A 22866-nucleotide genomic window follows, 5' to 3' on the forward strand; every position below is an offset into this window, starting at 1 on the left:
AAGGTTTTTTTTTGGGGGGGGGGGGGCTATTTACTAATTATATCGACCAAATTGCCACTTATTGTGAAGCGAGTTGGGTCACTTCTCACCATAGAGCACTCGTAAGTTAAGTCACCTGTTTTCCAAGGCGACACTTTTCCATGATGAGGAAAGCAGTCATATGTTCGATTCTGTCCGTTTCAGCATATATTAGCTCGAACTTTTATATGTTCTTCTGGAATGGACTGCTTTCACAGCCTTTGAAAAGATGGCTGGCAATTTGCACAGCGCGCAGAATCACAAGTGCATGGGTGAATTGTATCATTCTATAATGAAAGGCAATTTTTATTCGCTGGCTCAATAAAAAGAAGAATAATAATCTTAGTCTCATAAAAACAATCCATAAAAAACGCCCTTTTTAAATGTTAATTTGATGACTGAAAGCTCATGTGGAGCGCTGCCAGAGGGAGAAAACATTGTACAATTAAAAGAAGGTCTGCCAGGAGCCAAAACACCACATTAGAGAGTCATCCTCGAAGGCACGAAACAGCAGATATGGCAGTGTAAAACGTCTGCGTCAGTGAAAATTAAAGATGATAAATGCAAGATGTAGAAATGAGGAGCCACTATTAGAAGGCATCTTTGCCGACAGTCACTTCTTGAAGCTTTAGAAGTAGGTGGAAAGCTCGGGGCCACCACTGGACAACCTTTTTGTCCCTCCACTGCAATCATTTTAACAGAGTAAAATAATGTGTGTGTGTGTGTGTGTGTATATATATATATATATACACGCACACACACACACACACACACACACACACACACACACACACACACACACACACACACCTATATAGCGACATAGCTAGCTAGCTTGCTGGATAGTTAGATAGATACCTGTAGGTAGCTAGCCAGCTAGCTAGCTAGCTAGATATAGTTTTGAATGCTATTTCCACAGTACACTACGAGTTTAAAAAAGGGTTTTACTTTAAGTTTGGTTATGGTGGGCCGGGGCCCACCAACAAAAGGCAGCTGCGTGGTGGTCTCCTCCTCTCGCTCCAGTGGACTCGCCAGGTTACCTTCGACCGGTGGCTCAGCTGCAAGTGGCAGTGCATTTTCAGGGACTGCAAGAGTGATCTTGCAGGCTTTGGCGGCCCGAAGGACCCCAGGCACCTCCTGAACATGGCTGTACCAGCGCAGCAGGTGGGGGAGGTGGTGTAGAGTGCTGGCAGAATGGGTTCGGACGAAAGACTGTCAAAGAGAGCATTGTGGATATTAATAGAAGTGACGCATCAGATGTTACTCATCAGACAGCTCAGGTCATACCTTTGCACAACCTCACCAGGGGTCACATCACTACGGGCACAAAGACCCAACAGGAAAGACGAAAGCCGCGTTGCGACAATTACAAGAGTTGAGAGAGAGAGAGAGAGACAGAGGGAGAAGAGGCTCGGTAGTACACGACGGGGCAAGCGTGAAAAGAATCCGCTGCATCTACTTTGCGTTGGCGACTGTCACGAGGAGACACGCAAGACTGAGTGTGAAACTGGAAACCACTGGAGCACAGCTGACTTGTAAGAGGCTCATCGTGGGAACTTGGGTTCATTCCCAACGTGGAAGAATAGCTGGTGACGGCTGGAGGGTGAAATAGGTATTGAGGCTGTCTGGTGGCATGCACAATAAAACATTGGGAGTTAAACATTAGGCTCACTTTAAGAGATTGTTACTTTTTTACAGCGGCAACATAACCAGAATTTGGACATGAGCCAGAACATGTCATAGTCTACCACTAACTTCTACTCCGCAAAACAGCCTTTTCTATGAGACAAGGCTATGGCCTAATTAAAGTCACAGTACCGGTGAAAAACCAACAAAGGACAGCCAAGAGCCAAGACACAAAAGCGGAGGCTCAAAACTAAGAGGCTGACATGCTCACTTTCCTGCTTTATGAGAAAGATGGTTTTCCAAATAAAAACAAATAGATCCTGGTATGGATGGTAACATAATACTAAACCATAGATGTTTAATTAAGTCTTACAACCACTGCTGCAGGGAGAAAATCCCCAATTAAGTCTTTGTCGCATGACTCTTGACCACACTGGAGAGCGCAGTGGGTGTCTCTTCTTCCCCCTGCCATCACAATACGATAATTAAAAATAATAGCAAAGCAAGCATCGAGCAAGCCGCGGCGCTGTGCACCAAGATGTGAAATGTGTGAAGTATTCACAGAATTTTAAAGGCGCTGTACGGTTCTGCGGTCACACAATACATGGAGGCTATTTTCAAAAGCGGACATATTATGGAAAATTGACTTTTTTAATTTTTGGAAAACACTACTCCCCTGCACAAAGTTTGATACTACGTTACTACATCTGCCACTGGTGTAGATTGTTAAATAAAATATGGAGGGTGAAGACCTCCTGCTTTGGAGAGAGTCTCAGAGTCCCCAATCGCACCACAAATGGTGCCGTTTGTTCTTCAAAATTTAATTTTAAAAAAACAAACAAAAAAAATACTACAGGTACTGACACTACTGGTGGGGTGTAAATGCAGAGCCCTGTTGCCAAAAGTGGACAAAATGCAATTACAGCCATCCTAAAAGTGTTACAAATTGCAAATATTAACAGTTTAAAACAGAACTGTTTTTTAAACTGTGATTCCAAAACATGTGAATATCATTTAAAAAAAAATAATTTGACGACATTACCCTTAAAAATGGCAAATAAATCAATAAGTAAATGGCGGAAGAAGATGTATTCAGAGGTGTAGGTATACATGCAGATGCTGCAAAGACTGTCCGTAACAACCCAGGCTTGGCTCCTTCCCGACACACAAGTCACAGTCGAGATTTATTTCTTCAGCATTCTTTCTTGACGCCAATTACTGTACCAATTTCCGAGAAAGGACTTTTGGTAGCATTTTGTGGATTATAGGTTGTTTCAGAAAAAGCACAAAGCCTACAATAGGTGATGTTTTCAACGAACATCTCGGGATTGGTTTCACGGAAAAAAAAAAACAGGACTAGGTGAATTTGTGGCTAGTGAAGACCAAGTATGGAGGACATTTCTTTACAGCAAGGGTGTGCAAAAGCTTCTCGCAATCAACCAGTGCAATGTCACCACCTCAAACCTACATATGTTTTCACAGGTGCGCGCACACACGCACGCGCACACGCACACGCACACGCACACACACACACAACACACGTATGCTGTACATGTGTAAAAAAAATAAAATAAAGAAAAAAGTAAAAAAAAAGATTTCAACCAGCGGTTGACTAGTGTGCAGTAATCCTTCATCCCTTAAGTATATTTTTGACACGAGAATGTCACAGATGAGACTTTTTATTCGGGCACCTACTAACAGTTTTGAATTGAAAGACAAAATACGTCTCATTAGACGCCTTCTCGGTGAATGCTCTCGATCAAGCAGACCGTCTTGGTTCAGCAGCATTAAGTTCAAAGAGGGCTTTGCGTTATGCATTGGCACAGACAGGCTTTAATGATTAGCCGGCAGCTCACCAGGTACTGATGGATGCATGGCAACAGGACCACATCAGTCAGAGTGAAGTATAACCCCTCAGCGAACACGTGCTCCAGCAAGGGCAGATCGTTGGTCTTGACTTTTCTGATCTCGTAGCGCTCCCTGGTGGTAGGAGTCGGGGCTGCTGCTACAGAAAGTTTAGCCAGAGCGGCCTTGAGCTCAAGTCCATCACCCGCGTCGGAATCCATGCTCCCTTCAGGCGAGTCGTTGTTTTCGTTTTGTCTCAGCTGCTTGAGCTTCTGTCTGCGGATTTTGTCATCGTTGTGCACTTTGACGGGCTCGGACAGCCTTTGCTCCAGGGTGAGGATGGCGGGAGGTGGTGGGTGATGCTGCTGGCTGTTGGGATTTCGGAGGTACTCTTCGACGGCAGACGGGATGCCAATTTCACACAATCTGGTCCAATTGCTCACCTGGGAGAATGGATGGAAAACAGAAATATTATGTCATCGTGCCACCAAAGAAGAACTTGGCCGATGGCAAAATGTTGATACTGATAAAAGAGAAAATACGTTCGTTTCTAGGTACGTATAGAATACTGTTTAAAGACCTGTACAAATACAGTCGTGCCTTGAGATATGAGTTTACGTCGTAAACACATTCGTAACTAGAATCATTTTTCCTGAGTGGAATGAATGTGAAGATCATTAATTTGTTCCAGTTTCTGAAAAAAATGCAAAAAGAGGAAAATAGCACTCTAAAAAAAATGCTACTTTTTAAAAACATACCATAACGGGTAAGTCAAATCAAAACCAACTCGTTTGTAATCCATCTCATGGGGTGGCTATTTTTTTTCTTGACGACTGAAAACCACAGGGCTCAGTTTGTGAATGTCACATGAGCAACCCAAGAAAACAGAAGACCCATGATAGGTTGTTACCTGAGCAACTGCGATGTAATTTTCAGTCGACAGCAAGAGGCAAAACAGAGGCCCTCTGACATGAATAAAAACGGGTGGATTTTTCTGGACGTAAAGTTGACACTGTGGCAGCCAAGAGGTGTATTTGTGTTCCCTGGTGGATCCATGTGCCACATACTGTATGTAGTAAAAGCAAGGATTGCATTTTCACTCATGGACACAGCACTTCGTCACCAAGGCACCAAGACCAACTTCAGTTCGCAGGGAGATCCATGTATGTGGTGCATGCAGCAGCCACATTTCCAAACACATACCCAGTCCCCCCTCCATGCACCCAGGTCGACAAATGTGTGAATCTGAATGTGTCAGTTGTCAAAAGCGAACACTGATAACACTGCGGCTCTGCTTAGCTTTTTGCTTTGCCCCGACAGTGCTTTCATGTAATGCTGTGGCCGGACCAATTCTTCACTGAGCCTGACAGTCATGGTCAAGCACTCGAGAGACCCAGCTAATTGCATTCTAGCAATTAAAACATGTTTGTTTACCAGTACTCTTTCGCTGTGTTAGTTGAACTACGAACCTCAGCACAGGCTTTGAGACAAGTCTTCTTGAAGCCCAGCAGTTGCCGCACATCGTTCTTGGAGGGTTCAGTCTCGACGCTCTTGTTGATGATGTGCCTCAAGACCACAGCCAGTCCAGCCCTGCAGAGCGTTCCGGTCTCATCCAGGACGGCAGGTAGCCGGCAGCCTCGCACCAGCATAGGCAGTTCCTCTGGCCGGACGTCCCGCAAGGCCAGGAATTCTGGCAGCTGACCCTGGAGGGTCAGGGAGCTGTCAATCTTGTCGGAGACAAGGTGAACTTCGAAAGACTTGCACTCAGAATAGGACAGGAGGAAGACGACGATGGAGGAGTGCAAGGGGAGACGGGGTGTCTCATCTTGGCAACGAACTTCCAGGAAAAGGGATGCATGCCGCTGTTTAAGGTCCTTCATTGCAAAGCAGCGGCCGTTTACTAAAATATCAACTTTTGACAAACATGTTCATTCACGTCCCATGGGTACAATAAGCCAACTCTCAGAAACCCGCGTTGTAAATTCTTCTTCTTCTTCTTGTTTTTCTTCTTCTTCTTTTTCTTCTTCTTCCTGACCGCTGCTAGTATCACAGCGCCAAGTAACGCTATTATGATAATTAAATAATAATAATCACCATTATCAAATAAAATAACGACACTCAAGAGAAAGTCAGATTCTTCTTTACTTTTGAAAATATGTAATATATATATATTTACTCAACAGTCGTCCGATAATATGACGCCGAGAATGACGTTTTGTTCGACTTATCGTTCGTTCTGCCCTTCCCTTGTAGGCAGTCGGACATGTTTTATTGTGGCACTGGCCAAATTTCGGTGGAACAAGCCTCTTTCCCTTCGTTTTACTGCCAAAGCGACGTAGACGAGGAGTTTCTACTTGGGAGTGCACACAAGGTAACTAGGCTGAATGTGCAATCGAACATTTTAGCCTACTTGTCTTTGCTCCGAACGTTATACAGACCGTGGTCCTAGTTTGTGAACTGTTAAATCCCACCCACAAGACAAAAATGGATTAGTATTGTAATACATGTAGTAATGTCCATGAGCTCAGCGATGTAGATAACTGCTGGAATCTATACTTTGTCCTCAGTATAAGCCATGGCTGGTCCTGTCAGTCTGGAGCTCGATCCCATCTTCCTGAAGGGTCTGAGTTACCTGCACTCCAAGAGCAAAGATTCAGCTGAGAAGCTCAAAGCGCTACTCGACGAGTCCCTTTCCAGAGGCAGCGACACATCCTATCGCTTGGTACAAAAAGTATGTTGGTATTGGGAATCCATTTGAACCATGTAAAATATATTTAATGTCTAAGCTACATGTTTTCCCATTCAACGTGGGCCGCTCACTCAGCATGTCAATCAGTGCGCAAAAAGCTGTGGCTTGAAAAGTCGTGCCTGCTTTATTATGAAAAGGTGTCTGCTGTCAGTGAAGTGTCCTGGTCATCCAATCCTTCCTGGCTGAGAGGAACACTGCCATACTGGAGCACAATCCCCAATTACCCACTTGGCTCTGTGTTTTTATGGTGGTTTTATTTTACTCTTTCCCAAACTCAAGCTGATAATCAATCTTTTGATGATGTGGGCTACATCTAGATGATAACTACGATGGACTGTCCTTCCAGGAGTGCATTAAGGCATGGCAGAGAAGGCTGGAATTGTCTGTTAGACTCCATGGGCGATGCTTCGAAGGGAAAAACCTTTCTGACGGCCCTCATAGAACCTTTATTCACTGTGTAGTCAACTCAGTAATCTCACGGGGAGGGTACCTGACTGTGGTGCGATGCAATTTATGTACAAATCTGTACAAGTTACATCACTGCTGTTGGAATTCTTTCGTCAATCAAGAATCCACTGTCGTAGAAGGCCTGTCGGCTACCAATTGGGTCGGGTTGGCCGCTAACATTAGCACATGTTGGTTGCCGTCAGTCACCTTTACGCAACGTTCTACTGTATATTCTTCTGCGAATGGTCCTTTTTGATGTTTCTTCTCTTGCACTAAGGGGCCGCATTAGTGCACTTATTCCTTTGGTGCTTCCTGAATTTAGTTTTGTTTGATATTTCGAAGTTGCTGGCTTGACTAATAAGTATTTTGTCTTGTGCATCGTCAGGATCTGGAGGTGTCCAAGGGGTCAGTGTCAAAACTTAGCTTCAGCAAGCAGGACTCCAAATCCTCTTCCAGCTCCTCCTCCTCCAGCATAGGCAGCAAGTCCAGCTCCGAAAAGAGCAAGAAGGATGCCGATCGAAGATCTTCTGACAAGGTATGAAGAAAGTACTGTATACTTTTGACATTGTAAAGTGTAGATGGCTGTAGAGATTGAGCATACAGGTAGACACTGTTGTCCAAAGTTACAAAGTCAGCTGGGATCGCTTCCATCTCATCCGCAAGTCATATGAGGACAGGCACTTGCAAAGATTTGCTTGATGGTTGAATTTACACCAATTTGAGTTTGAAAGTAAATATGTGACCAATAACCACATCGCTGGCTAAAATTATTTGATGCGATGTGTCACAAAATCGGCACCAACACTTGCTTGCGGGCTCCGCACGACAACAGGTGAGGGTTGACTTTGGTGACGTGGACCTGCCGAAAAAGCCTCGCTTAGAGAAACCGGATCGCTCGTCGCCAGTTACCGTACAGACGAGCAAAGACCTCCTGCCAAATATCAACGACTACGACGAAACCAACGCTGATGACTTTGCCATGGAGATGGGCCTGGCGTGCGTAGTTTGCAGGTACGCCCGCATTCTTTGCATTGGTTTGCAGAGTCATGCAGTCGAGATTCTAATTGTAATTACGGTACTGTTGTTCAAATTCCAATTGGGAGCTGTGTGTTTGGTGTGGACTTCACACAAATGAGCAATGTTTTATTGTTGTTGGTGTTTTTTTTTTTTTTTACTTCACCAAAGACAAATGACAGTGTCCATGGGGAACCAGCTGGTCGAGTGCCAGGAGTGCCATAACTTGTATCATCAGGACTGCCACAAGCCTCAAGTGACAGACAAAGAAGTCAACGACCCCAGGCTGGTGTGGTATTGTGCTCGCTGCACCAGACAAATGAAGCGTATGGTGAGCTGCATTCACAAATTTGCACTTCCCCTTGTCTGGCGGAGCCAATTCCCGGTTGGTTCATTCTCGGCATAATTGTATCACGCGTATTGTTTGTTTGCAATAGGCCCAAAAGCCACCGCAGAAGCCATCGCCGGCCTCCGCCTCGTCAGCACCGGTCGTGATCAAAGACACTCTGGTGAAAAAGACAGAACTCAAAAGCAAACCGGACACTGCGAGCACCTTTCAGGCCTTCAAACGGACTGAAGTGAAGGTATGTCCCAAAAACAGTTTGCTGATACAGTGCACTCCGCTTAATAGAACACCGGTTAATAGAGTAATCCGCTTAATAGAGCAAAAGGCTCTGGAACGGATTTGCCTAATGCAATTTCCTATAAAGATACTCCGCTTAGTAGAACAGATCTCCGCTTAATAGAACAGGCCGTAAGCAATGAACATTGTAAACTAGTGGTTTTCGAAGTGTAGCTATCGCGATACTGTACCACTCTGGCGAGAAAACGCGGTAGTTCTAGCCGTATACAGTAACAGGTAGCACGCGTCACTCCACACATAGACACACGCACGTCACAATGGCTTCAACTTCATTCAAGAGACGAGGGCTATCACCTGCGGATAAGAAGGACATACTCAGACGATACGATGCATTGCCGGATTCTCAGAAGGTACGCCCGCGGTTTCCAGGACTTCCCTCTTATCCAGCGCATTGAGAGGGAAGTCAACCGCAAAATTACGGACTCCTGTTTCCAGACAAAAGTAACGACATTTTTTCATGATTTGAGATGTTTGACCGAAGTTGATTAAAGTTGTTGTTTTGTTGTTTGATTAAAGATATGGACGTCCACAGTCGAAATATCTCTTCTAACTCGTCAGCAGGGGTTTTTCTGCGTGCATAACTTGGTCCTTGACGTGTCTGAAGGTGTACCTAATAAAGTGTCTCCGGTTAATAGAAACCCCACTTAGTAGAACAGAAGCGCTTCGGCCCAATGGTGTTCTATTAAGCGGAGTGCACTGTAGTTGAAATCTTTCAGGTCTGTGTCATAAACGGTTGCTGTTGGCAGTCTAGTGGTTCACATAGCTGACTGTTGTGCAATGGCCTTGGGATCGATTCCGGTCCCTTTTCACAATCTTATAATGACTGCCAACACATCCGGGGTGTCCGACTGGTGTTAGCGCAAGCCCCCTGTTGTCACTCTGAAAAAGATATACCGTATTTTCCACACTTTTAGGCGCACTGGATTATGAGACACGCCTTCAATGAATGGCCTATTATGTCATTTTTTCCTTACACTGGGCGCACCGAATTATAAGATGCAATCTACAATGCATCCACTAGATGGAGCTACGCTAAAGCAAACATCAACAGAACGATCAGATGTCAGTAAAATGTTTTTAATAAAGCAGCGACACAGTTCACTTAACCAACAGAAAGTTCTAACATTGACTCGTTAATGTTGAAATATTACCGTAATGACCATACACAAGGTGCATCGGATTTTAAGGCGTGCTGTGAGTTTTTAAGAACATGGAAGGCCTTTAGGTGCGCCTTTTAGTGTGGAAAATACAGTATGCAGTATCCAAAATAAACTGATTGATGCATGTACATACCATCGTTTTTTGCAGACTTCCGCAACGTCAGCCACTCCCACCAGTAACAACTCCTCCTCGTCAGGCAGCGGTCTAACAGGCTGGGCTGCGTTTGGCGCGAAAACAAGCCCATCGCTTCCCGTCACCTCCAAATTGGGTTCCTCGGGACCAAGCGGGAGCAACAAGGCAATGACTACTCCACCCGGCCAGAAACCGGTCGGTCTTTCCGGTCTAGCCGGAACCAAGTCCGGACTCGGAGCGGCCAAGGTATCCGGGAGCGGCAATGGAAATGGCTCCAGCCAGGTCACTCTGAAACCACCGCCCTTGACCCTGGGCAAGCAGCCACTTAATCGTTCATCGAGTAGCGAGAGCCAGGGGAAGGGTTCCGCCTTGTCATTGGGAGCGAGCTCACCAGGCAGCTCCCAGGCCAGTCCAGGAGGTAGTGGCGCAGGCGGAAATAATAACGGAGGAAGTAATGGAAACAATGGGAATGGGTCCAAGGTTCCACCGGGGGAAAAAGCGCCGACTTCCCAAGAGTCCCAGCTCAACGCCATGAAGCGCTTGCAGCTGGTGAAGAAAAAAGCAGCACAGAAAAAAATTAAGAAATAAGCAGAGCTAGTCAAGCCCTGTCATGGCTTCCACGCAGTACAGTTCTGTTCACTTTGGGACATCGCTGGAGTGTTTTTGATTTTCCGTTGTCAAGAGTTGGGAAAGAGTACCTTAAATAGCCAGTCCATACCGTACCACTTTTTCAGCTTAACACACTGTCCGTTAATCAATCGAAGGCGCGTCATTTCGGTGCAGCAGGAGGACTGTAACGGCAAGGACCAAGACGGAAAGCCGTTGTTTCTTCTACCAATGATGCATTTCTGCATCACATTCTTCCGTCTTTGTCGCACCGCTCTTGATACAACAATTCATATCGACAGACTAATCTCACCGTTCCACCTACAGACTGCAGTGGAAACACAAAGCGGATAAGGATTCAGCACTCTAAACCATACTGTCGCTCAACCGAACTGAACTGTACCACTTTCTGGAAGCGCGACTGATGGAGGGTCAACCTCTGCAGATGTCGTGCCAGAGTGTTGTCGGTCATCTTTTGTCTGTAGCGTGAGAGTTTATATTCTCATACTTGAATCTTACTTTGTCGAAATTCTGCTGCTCTGCTGTGCTTCATCCTGTCCCAACTCATTGAGCCTGAGGTGAAGTGTCCGTTTTTTAGTTTGTTTTTTTTTCTAATCCACAAACATAATTAAAATCCACATATGAACAGCATCAAGGAGTCACGTGAGACGATCTAAAATGGTGGATCCAATCTAAATAATTTCAACAAAAATCAAGAGTCATTTTCATAGAGGCTGTTTAATCAGGATGTAACAAAATATAAACAAACAGAATATTTTTTCTGACATTAAATTTATCTGATAAATTATTTCACGTACAAGCTTTACTTCATCCAAAAATACGTTCATATAAAATTTGACTTCACAGATACGACTTTGAAACTCAACACTGTCATACAAACAGTAAAAGTGCTCAGCACAGCAGCTTGAATTATAACATTTTTTTAAATCGCATGTTCTTCAGTAGGTCACCCTCTCAATATGACAAGATCCACAGTTTGGTTCCACAAAGGACAAAGTGGTTGACATTCAGTTGAAACGGTCAGTGAAACAATAAGTCTAGTTTGAAACATCACAGGTTGGTTTGAAATCAGGAGATTTTTGTTTTGTTTTATGCATAGGACATCCTGCCAAGGTAGTTGGCCGGGACGTATCCCCGCTGGCCATCAACCTCCGCCAGCCACCATTCCTTATTCCCGCCCAGGTCGTTGAACTGCAAAATGCGGACATGCTGGTACTCCTGCAACGTTAGCTCCTGGTCACAACGGGCTTGAAATGCATATACAGCGTAGTACTGTGAAAACAAACAGGAAGCAACATGTCACACCGGTGTTTAAATAGGCTACAATGTTACGTAGCTAGCATCGTCCCAATCACCTTTATTATTCCAATTTAACTCCCGGTAGTCTTATCCAGAAAAAGGGATGGTCACCCTCAATGTAGGAATTGTACCAGTAAGTGGCACTGTTTGCTCAATTCCTGCACCAGCACTGCTGCACTGTTTGCTCGCTCCTCTCTGACATCTCCTGCCAGAGTTTAAACGCAAGTTGGATATTTTTCTACGCGTACCTGCTGAGCGTCGCTGTCAAATGCAGCCTCCTGGTCGTCCGGTGTGTCCAGTTCGCCCTGAGGGCCTGAAAGGTTGGAGCCGCTGTCTGTGGTGTTGATGCTGAAGCTTCTCAGGCTGCTGCTCCCACTGCCCGAAACGAAAAGTCTCAGGTCGTCAAAGTCCTCGTCGGCCATTGCGGGCGGCAGCTGCTGCTGCTGTTGTTGTTGCTGCTGTTTAGCCAGCTGGCCTCCCCTCTGCGAGTCCCTCAGAGGGTTGTACTGCTTCAAGAACGTGGAGTACACGTAACCCTGCTCACCTAAATTGAAAGACGTTGGAAGATTGTGACTACCGGTACATGAAGAGTTTAGAACAACGCGCTGACTTTTTTCTGGAGTGCGGGGGAACAGGCGTTCTGTTGTAGCGATAAGCTAAGAAGTTTGCTCACTCCAGGTACTGAACAGAACGTCAAGAATAAGATCCTGTGAGACAAGCAAATTCAGCCTCAACTTGCGGGGATTCTTCTCATCCCAGGGGGAAACACAAGTCTGCCGTTGTTCTTTTCTTTTTGTATGTAGCACTCACCCAAAAAACAAAACAAGAATGTGTTGTTTGAGAGAAAATGAAAGTCTTAGAGCACAATACATTTTGTCCTTGTTTTGTAATTGTTAGCATCTGAAGAGGCTTTTTATTCAAGTAACACTGCTGCCAAGGCAAATTGGTTTGTTGTCGAGCGTTACAAGGGAACACGTCCCCAGAGGAAAGAATAAAGGTAGCGGCAAATGTCCCAAGAGCACCTGGGCCTCACTCGTCTTTCTCAGAAAGTTTTTTTTCCCTGCCAAATTCAGGTCAGTCTGCAGAGAAGTGTGTGCTCAATGGTCAGCAGAGGTGGTAAATAAATCCTAGGATTAGGCTGGGCCTGTTTTTGGATGGCTTTTTGGGTTGTCTTGCCTTCCTTATGACTTGTGACTTGATGCGCGGACGTGAGCGCAAACTTGCCTCCGGTATGAACCAGCCAGCGGCTGCTGCTGCCCAATGGGTCTGTGTCCTCCAGCAAGGCCACCAGTTCCCCCTCCAGCAGGCTGAGGTCCTCCTTCTGGCAGCCGTTGCACTTCCTCTTGAGCTGGTAAAGACGACTTGGGGGAAATTCGGCCAACAGTCGGGCACGTTGCTCTTCTGTCTGATGTTCCACCTCCGGCGTCTGGAAGGTAACAGGTGCTGTTCGTTATGTATGTAGAACGTGAGCTGATAAGCTGTGCGGAGCTGCAGGTGGATGGAGTTCTTCTTTGAAACATTCCAGCAGAAAGCTTTTAAATTGTAAATGGCCCAGACCTGATGGAGCGTGGAATTGCCCCAGTTAATCACCACCTGGAGGTGTCTTTTGTGTTCGTATTTATCACTTGGAATTTTCCACCAAACTGTGAAACTCTTTGAGGAAAACGAGGGACTTTGAACTTGACATCGAGACAGACGATCTTGACACTGAACTGATGAAACCTCTCGACCGCCAGGAATGGTTAAGCACTGTTGCCTTCTACTTTAAAAAAAAAAAAAGTTTCCAGCTTCAATGTAGGTCAGCTCCTAGTTTTTTCTCTGTTATTCGCTTGCTCTGCCACAGTCCTCCAAAACATAAATGAAAAGTTTGAAAAACACTTTCAATTGTATTTCATGTTGATGACACTAAATTATCTCCAAACGCAATGTTGGGGTTAATTGAAGACTCTAAATTGGCCTCACTGTGTAAAAAAAAAAAGAAAGGTATATTAGGTTCGACTCCGAGAAAGCTCCACCATGCGCAAGATAAGCGGCATGGAAATTGGCGGAAGCGTTGCAATCCAACCTCAGGACGGGACTATCGACATGCAAATGATTCCCGCGACCGCTTATCTTACCGCTATTTTCTTGTCCCGTTGCCTCTCGAAGCTGACTTTCCGCTCCATTAGTTTCTGTGCATTCTCCTTGACAAATGCCAGATTATTCAGCTCATCCATGATGCTGTTCTGCACCTCAGCGATGTTAGACAACGGAGCCTGTGCAAATATGTTGCAATTAGCATTTTGATATAGGAAACATGCTTTGAGAAGGTATTGCTATTCTGCGTTTGCTGATCACCGGTAATTGCTGCACGGAGGGAACTCCCAACAATATTTCCTCCATCAGGCCTCGGAGCAAAGCCACAACATAAACTGCACAGTTGGTGAGGATGGCATAGGAAGCCACGTTGAACCGCTGCAACTCCTCCACGAGTAATGCGTTGAGAGCCTCGTAGTCCCTCCTGGCAGGACCGGGCGGGTCAACCGATACCAGGCACGGGGTGGAGGAAGAGGTTGACGATGACGAGGATGAGGGGGAGAACGACGAGCGCTCCAGCCGGCTGCAGTAATCCAGCAGTTTGTCGTAACGTTTCTGGATGAGCTTTTGAGGCGCAGTGAACATGCCCTGAAGAGATGTGAGCGGGGCGAGGACCAGACGCTCCATGTTGTCTTTCTGTGAGAAGACCACGTTGGAGGTTTGAGTGCCAATGGCTTTAATGCTCCTACTTTTGGAGTTACAGAAGGCAAACCTCAAAACCGCTGAGCTGCTACCACTCTGAGCTAAGAAGACATTAGCATGTTGGCGAGCTTTAGCTGACATAACAGACTTCGTCTATTAAATCAATGAGCCTCAGGGAATGGGTGGCTTTCATTTTTTATTTTTATTTTTTTGTAATTCCGCAGAAGTTGGAGGTTGAGTGCTAATGTATTTAATGTTCCTCCTTTTGGAGTCACAGAAGGCAAACTTCAAAACCGCTGAGCTGCTACCACTCTGAGCTAAGAAGAGGTTAGCATGTTGGCTAGCTTTGGCTGACATAACAGACTTCATCTATTAAATCAACGAGCCTCTGGAAAGGGATGGCTTTCTGTTTTTTGTTTGGGGTTTTTTGTGTTTCTTTTTGTATTTCCGCGGACCAAATTAAATGCTTTCATAGAAAAGAAGGGACATAATCTCTTCGATGGGAAGCCGCATTGGATTGGAGTCTTTCTCCACTCAAATCCTGAAGCCTGCCGACTTTCTGAAATGACTTAACCTGGTTAGACTTTTTCAAGAAGTCAATTTTCTGTGACGCTATGCCATTTTTTTTTTGGACTGACTCACATAGTGCTCATAGGGATTGTCACTGTTTTTGTGCGATGAGCCGTTTGACTCCTTGATTATCCTCTCCATTCCATGGACATTGTTAACGGCGACGGATACCATTTCCTGAAATAAGAAACAACCATAAAAGCATGAGGAAACAACATGGTATACATTTTGTACTTTTACGACTGTTCACCAACCTGAGTGTACTGCAAGTAACTTTGGACATTCTTAACCAGCTGCCTGACAGCTTTTTCCAGGCTCCTGAACAGCTTCTCCTCTCTGTCAAACACTTCATCCCTCACCTGCACGCGAAAATAAAAGCAAAGACTTTCAGATGCTGCGAAGAATCTAAAATGGTAGGCTTTTTTTCATATATATGGTGATGTTTGCTTTTCTTACCTGTGGTTCAACTCCAGTGAGGATCTTCAGGTACCCAGCAAACCTGTCGCCTTTCTTCCGAATGGAGTGGATGTTGAACTTGTGAAGTTTCCGCAGAGTTCCTTCATCCTCCGAGTTTTTGTACTTCATCACTGAAAATGCAAATGGTAACAGAAGAGCGTTGAGAATGGAGAAGATCACTTTGCAGCATATTGTAGCGCGTCCGGTCGGCGTCATCAAACTCACCGATGTCCTTGCGTCTCTTGAACTCATTGATGTTGATGTTGATGATCTTTGTAGCGGTGAAGGCCTCCTGCAGCGGCCGGGAATCGGGATGGTCTTCGGGCGTGGCCTGCCACAGCTCGCCAAGCAGCAGCGGGTACTTCATGATCCTCTGGACTGGCTTGATGAGGAGCGAGCCCATGTCCAGCAGGTGGGGCTTCCCTCTGTGATGCAGCGCAATCACCAAAAAGAAAAGAAACAAAATAAAGGTGGGCCGCAAAAAATGTCTGGTATTTCAACCATAACATTTTGGGGATACTCACTCTTGGTCATAGAGTTTCCTGCAATTTAAAAGGAGACACAAGATTTGAATATTAGATGACATTTGTATTGTTCATTTCATAACTCACTGGAACCTCAAAGGTTGAACGCCCATGAGAACATTCAATTCTACGTTTGTCCATCGTGTTTTTGGCTTCAGTCTACCTCACGGGACATCAACAAGATATTTTTATTTTTATTTTAAGCAGAAGACAACAGCCAATTTTTCAGGACCATAACGATTCTTATGCAGCCCTAACACTCTAAACGTTTTGATTGATATTGCATTTGTGGAATATGAGTTAAGCAGCGAAATCCACTCGTTTTTGTCCATTTCAGGAGGCGGCGGCCACTGACTGCCGACTAAAAATGACATCAGTTGCTCCCGGCTCAGGTAAACAACCAAACGTGACATTTTGGTCACCGGTGTCAGAAAACAGGTTCGTTACTAAAAGAGGGTGGGTGGCATGGCTCAAGTGGCCGAGTGTTTGTTGCCCAACCCATAGGTTGTGGGTTCAATCCCCATCCCTTGTGATCATGTTGAAGTGTCCTTGAGCAAGATATTGAACCCACAGTTACTCCTGATGCCTTGTCATGCAAAGGTGAATTAGAAGTCAGTGTTAAGTGCTTTGAGTACCTTGTCAGTGCAAAACAAGTAAAAGCCCATTTAACAACAATAATGTCAAAGATCTTTTTTAACGCTTCTGGAGACTGTTTTGAATTGGGTGAAACAAAAATGTCAAAATGATTTTGGAACACAAACACCACATCGGTCCTCCAGCATCCTGGTTTGTTCAAGCTTAGAGGTTGGACTTTTATCGGGAAGTTGCAATGAGAAATGAATATCATGAGGAAGTAACACTTACTTCATTGCTAATACACACGTGGTGAAATGTTGCTTTATTCCTTCCTCTTTTTCGTAGGATTCCAGCACCATGTTGGCATCATCGTGATGGTAACAGTAAATCTTGTAAACGTCCTCTAAAGCTGCCTTTGCTTGGATGAATACCTCTCCTTTATAATTAAGCAAACACATTTTCCAAAATGGTATGAGCTCGAAATGGTCAGCATTCAGATATCGAGAAATAGGGGGCGGGAAGTGACGATTACCTATAATGACCGCCTCAGGATCTGAGTCAGACATGGCTTCCTCGAGTCTGTTGAGGAGCGCAGCTGATACCCCGCACACCGTCTCCATGTTGGTGAACAGACGATCCACATCGATTACCTAACGCAACACGGTGGATGGAATATTAGCTACCTCTGCACAGTTTTATGAGCTCCAAGACAAGAAAGCTCAGTCAAAAATTCTAACCTTCTCGTTGTCTGCGGCCAGCCTTCTTAATTTTGAAAACCTAAATTTGACCATCCAGGAGTAACATTGTTGGTCTCAAAAAAGTAAGTACATTTCAAATAGCTGGGATTTTCAGACTCCACTTTGAGACATCTATTCTTTCGTTCTGATTTGTCAGTCATAAAACCAGTTACGGATCTTGACAGACAACTCAGAATTAAATTCATTCATCTTCCGAGCCGCTTGATCCTCACTAGGGTCGCGGGGGGTGCTGGAGCCTATCCCAGAATTAAATTCCACAAATTAATTGTCAATATCGCTAATGACACATCCCCATTCACAGGAATGGCTAAAAGCAATGTGATTTGTCCTCTGTGAAATAACGTTTCAGATTATGATGAAATGATTTGAAGGCTTTCCATATTTTGTGGGCACAGTGAGTAAAATCCTCCAAAAACGCACCTGTATGTTTCTCAGGGGCTGCACCACCTCTCGGGTGCACAACTCCAGGTCAGTGAGGTAGTCTTTTTCAGTCTGCATCAGCTCTTGGATGACTTTTGATCTGCGGTTCATTTTTCTCGAACGAACCTCCTCTGGGTCTAGTGCTGGTGAAGCAGGGCTGGACAAGTCGTGCGGTGTCATTTTTTCTGCAGAACGACACTTATTATTAGTGAGGGCACCTTGGTAGAATTACGGTTAGTGCGTTTTTCTGCACGGATGAGAGGTTCCGAGTTAGAATCCCGGATGCGCCCCCGCCCCCCTCTGTATTTGAGTGTGTCGTCTCTGGCTGCAAAAAACAACAACAAAAACAAGCATGTTAGGCTCATTGAAGACCCTCCAAAATGCCCATTCATGTGAATTTGGTGGTTAGTCTTGTGATGTCATCGTCAGATCATAGTTTGAAGACCTCCCTGGGCCGCAGAAGTAATGGTGACCTTGTTTTGCAATGATTTCGGACCTCCCAACACATACATGACTACAATTGACTGCCGTTTGTTTCCCATGAGGGAAGCCATCAACGTGCAGATCCATCAGGAAAGGGCATTTATTGGGGGAGGGGGTGGGGGATTCTTAGCTGCCTGCACTATTTCAAGGTGAACTAATTATCGTGACTGGAGGGCCACGAGGCCTCGTTTAATATGCCAGTCAGGCTCACTGGGCTCTTTTATTTTTACGGCTCACACCGCCGAGTCAGTCTGCGGCGGCTGTGTCCTTCATTTCAGGCAAGGGAGAATCTGCCTCGCCGCTGAATCGATGCCACACGCGGCTTCCTGCTGGAGGCGGCATTGAGGGCAAGGGGGGGGGGGGGACAGGGGTGGGGTGCTCGTGTCAGATTACGAAACGAATTGCACCTCTGATGTAATGCGCCGGCGTGATCGGGCATTTCATCTGCTTGGCGACCATTAATAAGCTCACACCTTTGCAAGGACACACACACACACACACACACACACACGTACGCTGTGTCTGCATCTCACACACATCTGCAAGCACACACACAAAACTATTTGACTGCAGGCCACATTAAGAAATAATAATTTGACATCAAATCATGTGTGCCAAAATTATGGGCACCCCTGATGTGAAGACTTGTGTACAACCCCCTTTTGCCCCCACTACCCCAAAAAAGAGCACCTAATCATCTACAATGTTTTACAAGATGGGAAAATACAGAAAGCGGGATTGTCAACCATTCCTCCCCACACAATTTCTCTGAATCATCCAGCAACCTGGGTCCTTTTCTTTGCACGCTCCTCTTGAGCCCCACTCCACAGGTTTTCAATGGGGTTAGGGTCTGGGGACAGTGATGGCCATTGGAGGAGCTTGATTCTGTGCTGAGTGAACCATTTCGACAATTTTCAGTATGAGGGGTTTATAACACATCTTTACCAGGAGTGTCAATAATTACGGAGGCCACTGTATATTGTACAGTATTGTTGTAAAACAGAGTATGCGTGCCAGCTCATCCTTCCATCACAAAACTATGCATCTATTTTCTACTGCCTACATGTTGCATGAGCAACAACTTTACCAGGGAGGCCCAGACTTCTCTCTTCCCAACCACTTCTTCCAGCTCCTCCGGGGAGATCCCAAGGCGTTCCCAGACCAGTTGGGAGACACAGTCCCTCCAGCATGCCCTGGGTTGGCCCCAGGGCCTCCTACCGGTGGGGCATGCCTGGAACACCTCTCCGGGGAGGCGTCCGGGTCACTTCTTGGGCTGATGTAGTGCGAACAAAAATCCCTTTGTCTACGGCAGTACGCTCTCCCATCAAAAATCTCACATCAAACTTATTGAAACTTGGCATCAACCTGTGCCCAAGATGCATTACACTATATTGCAAACCGTTTAATATGGTCGATTACAACGGCTGCTGATCACATCCAAAAATTTTTGTCCATTTTTTTTGTGGTTTGTTTTGTGGTTCTCAGAGCAGGAGTTCCCATGAAAGTGGATCCAGGGCTTTTCACTGCCTGGGCCCAGTGAAAAGGATCCAGGAGGCAAGAATACAAGGCTTCGTGTAAGCTGTATCACCATAGAAAAAAATCACATGTATGACGGTCTCTTCTTTCCTACACATGCTTAATGGGATCTGATCATTGCTGAAAAATCTGTGAGATTAGCATGTATATACTAGATGGGGGGGGGGGGCTTTTTTATGCGATTCTTTGATTACTGTGAGATTGGACTGGGAGTTGGGGGAGATTTAAATGTGCAAATGCATTTTTGGAATATTATATTTCATCACATATTTGCTATACACACACACACACATACAGATATACTGTGTGCGTGTGCGTGTGCGTGTGCGTGTGTGTGTGTGTGTGTGTGTGTGTGTGTGTGTGTGTGTGTGTGTGAGCTTGACCAATATGCATTTCTAACAGCATAAATAACTACTTAATACAATGAAAATGAAATTGACTGGAAAATCCCAATTTTGAAGTGTCAAATGGGAAATGTCTCAAAGGCGCCTTATGGTGATATTGACTCTGTTGAGTGTGAATGAAAATAATAAAAAGGTCAAAATATGTTCATCTGTTTGAGTGCATTTTAGGTTCATTTTGAAATTTCATCCGAAAGCCGAATAGCCCAAAATTTGGCGGGCGGTTTATAGCGTAACAGACCGAACGTTTACAGTTGTTGGCCGCAGCTATTTTCAAAGCAGATCTGGAGGGAAAATTACTTTTAACACGCCGCACTACCTCCCAAGATAATTGCTCAAGATATTTTTATATTATTTTTTAATTATATCTGACATTTCGGCTTTTGCCGACTTTGAACGCGAGGAAGTAGAAATCTTCCAATTTTCCAATTTAACCTAATTGACACTTTCGTGTCTATCAGGTTTTAGTAGGAATGCATTAGTAATATTTGTAGTGCCTGTATTGTACCGAGCGCATAGTTACACACACTGAGGTCACGTTGCACAGGTCGACCAACCTGTCCGGCGGGCAGGTGACAACATTTCGAGTTGCGAGCAGGCGAGCTCATGTGTTTCCTCTTTCTGGTGAAGTCATCGCTCTGTCAATATTTGCAATGGTAATCTCCCTGTAAATATGTAATACGCTTTGTTGGCATGTGTGTGCGGGCCACAGACAAAACAGGGGCGGGTGGCAGCTTTTACTGAAAACAACAACGAGTTGCCATCGTGCAGGTTTGTCGGGGCCAAACTGAAATTGCCAAAAGGAACTGGAGAGGAGTCAAGTGACGTGTAAACGGCCGCCGAAAAGTTGAGTGCGTGTGTATACCGAATGTGTGTGAAAGCTGACTTTATCGGTCGACTAGCGAATGTGGGAAGTAAGCTAGTTGGATATAAAAGGGTCAACACGCAGGACAAGTGTTGCAGGAAATCCAACATAGTTTTTGACTCTAGCGGTGATGTCACTCATTTGGCCTGAAGTGCCACATTCCCGACCTTTGACTGCCGTAGACGGGCTGTCTGGGAACATGTGTGTATGCGTAAAAACACCGCATCAGCATAATGAGCTTGTTCTACAGCTCAACTCAAACTTTGAAAATATCTTCATGAGCTGTTTATTTTGTTTTGAAAGTGTGTGTGTGTGTGTGTGTGTGGAGTGTGCGACATGGCAGCCCAGGCAGTTTCCTCAGATGATCCCATGAGTCAGCAATGTCACTCGGAATATTCATTCATTATGATTTGGACAAAGTCGTGAAAAAGGAGAATGGCACCAAATGTTACTTTGACGTCTAAATTCATCAATTTACGATAAAAAACCACAAAGACATAAGCTACGCTAACTTTACTGTTAAGGTCACCAATATCCAGTCAAACATTAACTTCATGTTAATCTTGTGACTAATTGAGAAGAAAATCAAATACAAAGCTAATACAGTGACTGGTTTGGGAGAGTTTCAAAATAATGTAAAAATGTCTTAGTAAGGCGAACTTATGCAAGTACATTTAGTGAGCGCCAATGTGCGAATCTATGGCAAGCTTGGATGAATTATGACTTGCTTAACCCAAATAATGACTTGACTTGACTTGCTTGAAATTTAGCGGGCTTCGCCTTGACATGCGTACTTTTGGCTGCCGTAACTTTGGGCCTTGTTTGAAACTTGAAGGTTTAAAAACTCAAACTCATTTATGACTTACTGCCCCCTCTGAAAATCATTCGCCAAAAAAACAGCCAAAGTCAAAGTGCAGCGCTTGTTTACCAGCTGGCGTGTGCCACACTTATCTGCACAGTTTGCATATGTGGATCTCGTCCCCGTGAGAGTATCTCCTATTCATCGGAACATAACAGGTGCAGAATATCCACGGCTATGTTTGAACCCTCTGATGTCAAACCAGTTGTCATCTCAAAAAGTTTTTGCAAGCCGATGTGTTTGCACATTGGATGGAGCGTGTGTGGATTGTTGCCATAGTTGTGTGACCCACTCTGGGGATGTCATTAGCCGCCTTACCTTTAAGTTTAGCGCTGTACTCCGTCTTGTCAGACTGACTGCGCCTCACCAGCGTCCCCAGGTTGATGTCACCTTTGCAGGTCTCGTCGGCCACGATGCTGTCCGTCTTCCTCCTCTCCAGGTAGCGCAGGAACACCGGTCGGTTCCTGCGCTTGATCACCTTCTCCTTGTTCTTCTCCGCGCCGCCGGCCTCCTTGGCATCCATGATGAGCTGCCCGTGGTGGCTCGTCCGGTAAAGGAAGGCAGCCCTGGGAACGGGAACAGGTGCACTCTTTCCCCTGTGTGCTGGTTACCTGCTCCGCACAGGTAACAAGGCTCCACCCCACCCCTCGTCCACCTGACATGAGCGCTGGTGTGAACACGCCTCTCCTCTGCTGTGGGATGTGACTTTGCTTGCATGGGAAAACTTTTGCAAGCTAGAAACCTGAGAGAGAATGTCGGTGCGTGCTCCCTCGTGACCCTGCTTGGAAAAAAAAATATCTAAATGGACTGACTTAACTTCAGTAATTGAATTAATAAAAATGGAAAGTAATGATTTTTCAATTTAGATCGTTTCACTCCCATGATGTTTCACAAAAAAGTTGGGAATTCAATACTCAACTTTAATGTTTCAAATTGTGTATATTTCCCAACCATGTAGTGACTGAGTAAAAAAAAATCAACGGATATGGAAATATTTTTGTAAAAGAATTGTAACTGCCATTATGGTAATGACATGGTGCTTAGGTAATTAAAATACCATTAAAAATCAGTTGGTTAGATTGATGCAAATGTGTGTTTATTTCTAATGATCAATTATTATTACTTATATGCAGGATTAC

The 22866-nt window shown here is 45.1% G+C and overlaps 3 protein-coding genes across 5 annotated transcripts in view; 1 reads left to right on the plus strand and 2 right to left on the minus strand.

The window, feature by feature from the left end:
* gstcd (glutathione S-transferase, C-terminal domain containing) overlaps positions 1–5508 on the minus strand; it is a 34990-nt gene extending 29482 nt beyond the window's left edge. Inside the window, exons 1-3 of one of the 2 annotated variants that reach the window (XM_052084481.1) lie at positions 4959–5508; positions 3469–3932; positions 967–1204 (exon numbers count right to left, since the gene is read on the minus strand). In XM_052084481.1, coding sequence (XP_051940441.1) covers positions 967–1204; positions 3469–3932; positions 4959–5369 — 1113 coding nt within the window. In that variant the 5' untranslated portion in view covers positions 5370–5508. Of the gene's footprint in view, positions 1–966; positions 1231–3468; positions 3933–4958 lie in introns of both variants that reach the window. The other variant, XM_052084480.1, reaches the window with a different exon arrangement.
* Positions 5509–5706: 198 nt separating this feature from the next.
* On the plus strand, positions 5707–10851 carry ints12 (integrator complex subunit 12). 2 transcript variants are annotated; one of them, XM_052084497.1, is made up of 7 exons: positions 5707–5860; positions 6057–6211; positions 7071–7220; positions 7518–7696; positions 7871–8030; positions 8137–8283; positions 9651–10851. In XM_052084497.1, the coding sequence occupies exons 2-7, from the start codon at positions 6065–6067 to the stop codon at positions 10221–10223; spliced, it is 1356 nt and encodes a 451-aa protein (XP_051940457.1). In that variant the 5' UTR covers positions 5707–5860; positions 6057–6064; the 3' UTR covers positions 10224–10851. The 2 variants fall into 2 exon arrangements, with proteins under 2 accessions (XP_051940457.1, XP_051940456.1); XM_052084496.1 differs by having other exon boundaries at positions 5708–5860; positions 6057–6220.
* Positions 10852–11033: 182 nt separating this feature from the next.
* Positions 11034–22572, minus strand: arhgef38 (Rho guanine nucleotide exchange factor (GEF) 38). The gene is made up of 14 exons (XM_052084466.1): positions 22046–22572; positions 17584–17768; positions 16938–17055; positions 16694–16841; positions 15830–15847; positions 15531–15730; positions 15306–15436; positions 15104–15208; positions 14922–15026; positions 13899–14273; positions 13679–13816; positions 12786–12987; positions 11810–12105; positions 11034–11534 (listed from the first exon to the last, which is right to left on the minus strand). The coding sequence occupies exons 1-14, from the start codon at positions 22248–22250 to the stop codon at positions 11352–11354; spliced, it is 2409 nt and encodes an 802-aa protein (XP_051940426.1). The 5' UTR covers positions 22251–22572; the 3' UTR covers positions 11034–11351.
* Positions 22573–22866: the final 294 nt, after the last annotated feature.

This window comes from Hippocampus zosterae, chromosome 13 (assembly GCF_025434085.1).
Source record: "Hippocampus zosterae strain Florida chromosome 13, ASM2543408v3, whole genome shotgun sequence".
In the NCBI taxonomy this organism is placed as follows: Eukaryota; Metazoa; Chordata; class Actinopteri; order Syngnathiformes; family Syngnathidae; genus Hippocampus; species Hippocampus zosterae.

Bases quoted from the DNA above. Each gene is read 5' to 3' on its own strand.
- arhgef38 (XM_052084466.1), bottom strand. From the start codon at position 22,250: ATGGATGCCAAGGAGGCCGGCGGCGCGGAGAAGAACAAGGAGAAGGTG. The intron at 13,817-13,898 runs GTGATCAGCAAA...ATATTTGCACAG, and splicing joins CCTCCGTGCAGCAATTACCG to GCTCCGTTGTCTAACATCGC. The intron at 12,106-12,785 runs GCAAGTTTGCGC...CTTTCAATTTAG, and splicing joins CTGGCTGGTTCATACCGGAG to GTGAGCAGGGTTACGTGTAC.
- ints12 (XM_052084496.1), top strand. From the start codon at position 6,065: ATGGCTGGTCCTGTCAGTCTGGAGCTCGATCCCATCTTCCTGAAGGGT. The intron at 7,221-7,517 runs GTATGAAGAAAG...GCACGACAACAG, and splicing joins ATCGAAGATCTTCTGACAAG to GTGAGGGTTGACTTTGGTGA. The intron at 7,697-7,870 runs GTACGCCCGCAT...ACTTCACCAAAG, and splicing joins CTGGCGTGCGTAGTTTGCAG to ACAAATGACAGTGTCCATGG.